The sequence below is a fragment of the Pyxicephalus adspersus genome, chromosome 2 (assembly GCF_032062135.1).
Source record: "Pyxicephalus adspersus chromosome 2, UCB_Pads_2.0, whole genome shotgun sequence".
NCBI classification, from domain to species: Eukaryota; Metazoa; Chordata; class Amphibia; order Anura; family Pyxicephalidae; genus Pyxicephalus; species Pyxicephalus adspersus.
The window spans coordinates 29,967,395-29,973,186 of record NC_092859.1 but is presented as its reverse complement, the minus strand read 5'-3'; the positions used below and the strand labels follow the sequence as shown (position 1 = coordinate 29,973,186).

The following is a 5,792-nucleotide window of genomic DNA, read 5'->3' as shown; positions in this document are numbered from 1 at the left end:
TTCTGCAGTGAAAGTTCATCACCTGCCTGCTAAAAAAAAATACCTCTGTGGAATATGTACTGAGCTGTGTAAAATTGTGGCATCACTATTCTGAGAGGGAAGAGTGCTGTATGAGGTTAAGCTTTTATGCTAGCACAGAGATTATTACACATTTTCTATGATGCATGACAAAATAAATTATTCAAATTATTACCACGTCCACAGTAGAGTTGACCCGGCACAAACTCCACAGCATTGACCCAGTCAGATGGAGAGACCCCTGCTGCCAGGTTGCTAGCGTCCAAGTTACTAGCTGCCAGGTTGCTAGCTCCTGAGTTACTAGCTGCCATACTGTTCATGTTGCGCATTTGCACGTAGCCGTGGACAGGGCACCATCTACGAGTGGAATTGACTGTAGCATCTTGTCTCCGTGGTTTTGTGTGTTCATATCTTGGGGAAAAAAGAAAAAGAAATTAGCATTGTGCATTCTTATGAAGCATTAACGTGTATCTAAACACTAAAATTAATCACTTTAGTGTACATTTTTAAAATATGTTCTACTTTCAGTTAATCACTACAGGAAACCTGTATGAGTAAACAATATCATCAGCCTCAACTATGGCTACTTACACATGCAAAAATTATCATTGTAAATGAACGATTAACAACTGATCATCCGATAATCATTAAAAAAAATAAGTGAACGACTGGCCAACGACGCAGATGAATGAGAAATGTCACTGGAAACGAACGCCCGCCCCAGCGGATCGGATGACGATTGTTCGCTATCTATTGTGTGTATGGTTGTTCACTGATTGTGGATTGTTCTGTGATACACCTCTGATACATGTCACTTCCTGCATTGTTCAAACGTATTTAATGTGTGTACATTATTGGTGGATCATATTTGAACGATCGTATTGTTTTAACTTGTACAGAATTGTGCACAGTATGATCTTTTAAAAAAATCGTGCAAAATCGCTGATCGGTCAATAATCATTCCCTAATGATAATTTTTGCATGTGTGTGTGTAGGGTACCTATATCCTGCTACTTCCTCACCTGCAGTTGTCTCCGTAAAGACAGCAACCACGTTGATAAAATCTGCAGATCATATTGGAGCGGCTAGTGGCAAGATCGTGCGAATAGCGACAGTTGTTTCCTTCTTTGCAGACGCCGTGAATGAAATATCTGAAATAAACACAGATTAATAAATAAATGAAGTAAATTCAAATAAAAACAAAATTCTACTTTTGTACAGTCAGTACAAGCACACCCATGTTTAGAGAGTTCATCATCCCCTTTGCAAATCACATGGGACAAAAAGGACAAACTAAGCAGGTAAAATACAAAACTTCAGGCAGTTCTGCACTTATTAACACTTTCCAGTCTGTAGGTAAAGAGAGGACTCTGCTCTATCCCAGTTTAGGTTTGGTATAAGGAGAGAAATCTTTTCACAGTCTATAGGGCTTTCCTGTGCAGGTAACACTGAATGTAACAATGGGGCAGAAGCAAATATTCCAGGGAAACGCGAGATCAGATTAGGAAAATACAATTTTCAGGCAAAGGTCCAATGTGTGCAGCCACATGCCAGCTTTGGAAACAAGTGGGCAGTAAGAGCAGAGTGAGCAGCCAGGAACTTCACAAGCACCAGGGTAAGCAGCCAGGTGCAGCTCTGGGTACCACCATGCACCTCTCCAGGGAGAAACATGGGCACCTAGGCTTTTGTCTGGAGATCAGTATTGGCACCCATCTATGGGCCAAAATGAACAACCCTCTAAGGACTTAAAGTGTACCTATACTCAAGATTTTCACTTTACATAAAAAGGGTAGAGAACCCTTTTAAATAAAGTAAAAATTCTGCAATAACCTTTAAAAAAAAGGGTAAAGAACCCCCCCCCACCCCACACACACACACACTAATTCTCTGCCACCTAGACGGTCAAGAATGAATGAGAGTGCAAATCCTCCCGGGATAGGCACCCATCAGGCTCTTGGGCGCTCCTTCTACGGATGCCTGGGCATGAGCTGTTTTGCTCAAAAAGAAAAATTTGCCAATCTATCACGCATGCACTGTGAAATCTGCATTTTTTTTCAAGAATCCAGAACAGAAGACAAAGCACCAGCTCCAGGGCGACACAGGACCAGATACCGGACACCCCCAGAGTGATCGGTCTGCCCTGCGAGATTGAAGATGTGTTTTTGTTTTGTTTATTGTGTTTTGAATATAGTTCCAGTTTAAGCAGGCATCTAAGCTACAAAGAAAAAAGTATGATCCAGGGTGCTCTCTGTGCACTAATGGATTGGACTCATGGGCTCATTGGACTCATTGCACTCATGGGCTAACACAGCAGTGCCAAGGGATAAGCAATACAGGCAGCTGTCTTTGGTGCTGCACCAGGAACAGGGCATAAAATCTGAGCCATCCCTGTAAAGCAATAAAACACGTGGGGGGAATGGGGCACTTCATACAGAACACCCTGTACCCAGCACCATGTGCAGCCAGGTGCCCCCCCGGGCATACAGGAAGTATCCGGGTGTATGAAGCCGGGTACACTGCTAGGAGTGTGCACCCTCTGAACTCCGATCACCAGCAAATCCCAGCACAAAGGAGACCCCACCAACCCTAAGCGGCAATGTTGTCTCACCTACCTGCAGGTCACTTCTCTCGTCCAGCCGCCAACGGGGGGATTGTCCGGGAATGGGATGAGCGGGCTCTTTCCTACCGCAACTGGTGTCAGAGCTACTGGTACTGCCGGTGCCTCAGCCATCCCTGTTTATCCCCCCCAGAACAAAACACCGGAACTTCCTGGGTCACCTGTTTCCGGTAGTAGGCGTGACCACTTGCCTCCAATACGTCCGCTCACACACATTGGCTAACCAGGGCAGGGGGCGGGACTACACAAACCACGTCCTTAGAGTGTTTCACACGGGCTTAGTTTTCCTCCTGTAAGAGGGATGGGCTACTAAGTTTCACCCCGCCCCTCGATTTCAATGATAGCATAACCCCGCCCACATAACACTGTGCAATGTGTGTGGGTGATATGCATAGAGATCATTTACATATTTCTCCTCCAGTAAGAGGGATGGGCTAAGTAAGGTTCACCCCGCCCTTCGGTTTATATTATAGCATAACCCCGCCTACATCATGTTGTGCAATGTGTGTGTGTGATATGCATAGAGATAACTTACATTATTATTAATAAACAGTGTTCATATAGTACCAACATATAATGCAGTGCTGTACAATACATAAATATATTCTCTATCTCTATACATTTCTATTCTGCTCATTGAGTGATTGATTGACCCCCTCGGTGCCTAAAACATGTTAGCAAAGACCCCTCTTCAAAAGCCAAAATTTTAATAAGGCCAAAACCTGCTTGTGGTGTTTTGTGGTAACGCATTAAAAATGGCGCTTCAACGCACTACAGAACTGCATTTCCAATTCACATTATTGCAGCACCCTGCATTGCTGTATTGTAAAAATGCAAAAGGTGTTCATCTTCCATGCATTGAACACAGGCCAGAATAACACAGGGTGCAATCCTTGTGGTAACTAGCTGACAGAGGCCTGGAAAACCACATACATCCCATATACACACGGAGTTAGTGTTAGTACCCCTGTAAAGTTTTCATTGCCCTCCATTCCCCTCTGGGAGATTTATCCTCTCCGTCTGAATTAGTGACTTAACTGAGGGGCAATCCATTATTTTGCATTGTCACAGAAATAATAGGTAAGGGAAAATCTTCTGTTTCCCATGACAACTTTACAAAAAGGTTTTTCCTCTCACCCCACGCTGTATCACCCAAAAACAGGCCTTTACCCTACATTACAATATCTAACACCAAAAGCAAAACATTTGTCTTCATGTACACTTTACTGTAGATTGAAATCCAATCAATAAAACCTCATAGACATTATAAGATTTCAAAGCAACATTATTGTAGCCAAAACAAAAATATGTTCCTGCAAAAGGAGATCCATAATATCACTTTAGTGGCCGGTGCTGCTCATCTTTGCTCTGTGTAATCTTCATGACATTATTAGACATGGGCACATCCAGGAATATCAGAAGCACAGGTGTGAAGCCAGGTGTGATGCCAGGTGTGATGCCAGGTGCAGTGCCACCTGATGACTGTGGTGTCTTGTAGCAATATGTGGGTTCATAGAACCACTGCAGTGCCCGTGTGCTAATATGAGGTTGGCTAACGGGGGAGGAGGAGGGGAGCTGCTCCTTCATTCACTAATCACAGTATTATTATTATTACACAGTATTTATATAGCGCTGACATATTACACAGTGCTGTACACAGTCCCCTCAAAGGCGCTCACAATCTCCCACCATAGTAATTTGTCATTACCACAGTCTAAGGCCAATTTGTGATTAACTTACTTGCATGTTTTTGGTACTTTGTAAAGGAGAGACAAGACCTGGAAGTGTTCCCTAAACCAGATTTATCATCACGTTGATGTGGGTATCCCTTTCATATAATGCAACAAAAAGTGTTTTTCTACTCCACAAGAGTACAGTAATTATATTGTTGGCACCAAAAGGAAAGGATTTTTTTCATACCTGTACCATATATCTATAAAAATAATACTTTATACAATTTTTGTAAAGACATTTTCCTTATCTGACCCATATATACACACTTGGTAGGGTATTGTTAATAGTAAAAGTTACATAAGAAGATATCATTTCCCATGATGTTTTATTTTATACGTATTTGAAGCTTTTCCTACTGTTTTTTATTTTTTTGTAAAGTTCTGCTATAACTGCAGCAGGCATGAAAAAAATCAGGTCTTTTCTATTGTCATCTTGTCAGGTCTATGCTGTAAGGTAGATCTGCATAAATCTCAGGACTATATGAACATAAATACAAATTATTTGGCAACTTTCTTGTTTATATATATATATATATATATATATATATATATATATATATATATATATAGTGTGATTTCTCTTTGCCTGGAGTTTCGCTTTATATCAACTGAATTTACTACAAAGAATGTTGTTTAAAATTGTTAGAATATATAAAGAATGGCATTGTTGTAAGATCTTAGTATCTTAATAAATGTGTGTAGACAGTTTAAAAAACTTTAGGATTAATGTATTCATTTTTTGAATGATTGGTAGGATTTCACACAATTGGATGGATGAAGTAAACTTGGTTCTGCATTTTATGCTAATCGATAGACAAGGGCCAGACATGTATAGTGTTTATTGTAAACATATTGCTTTTGTACAATAACAGGAGTTGCATTTGGTATTCCAATGACTTAATGGATTGGAAATGCACCTAATTGTGGTAAAAAAACAGACAGTATGCTTTTATTGTAGTGCAAAGCAAGGTTCTGGTGACAGTGGAAGCGCCCTCAATCTAGCCTTTGTCTGCAATGCCTTTCAAAAAATATCTGTATAGACAATACTGTGCTTAGAGCTTAATATAGTAATCTGCATGGGTGCTCGGTGGGAAAAAGGCAATCATATACTGAATGTCAGTGGGACCCCATTACACTGGTGATTAGTGAGATAGAGGCACCTTTGGGCTACATACACATGTACATAATTGTCATTAGAAAACAAACGGTTATATATATATATATTTATATATATATATATATATTTATTTATAGATACAATAGATACACACAATAGATAGATTGTTAACGATTATCAAATGATCGGTCGTTAATTATTTGTTTTCAACTACAATTATCTGATATCTGTACATAGTCTTACATTGGTAGTAAGTAGGAGAAGGGCCACTTTATATGGAATAGGGAGATTATTATTATTATTATTA

General features: G+C 40.3%; 1 protein-coding gene across 1 annotated transcript in view; it reads right to left on the bottom strand.

Moving 5' to 3' along the window:
* Positions 1 to 2,801, bottom strand: part of MKRN1 (makorin ring finger protein 1) — a gene marked incomplete in the record, with an annotated part of 5,779 nt that extends 2,978 nt beyond the window's left edge. Inside the window, 3 exon segments of the mRNA XM_072400217.1 lie at positions 194 to 429; positions 1,041 to 1,169; positions 2,631 to 2,801. Of these exon segments, the coding sequence (XP_072256318.1) occupies positions 194 to 429; positions 1,041 to 1,169; positions 2,631 to 2,749 (484 nt within the window).
* Positions 2,802 to 5,792: the final 2,991 nt, after the last annotated feature.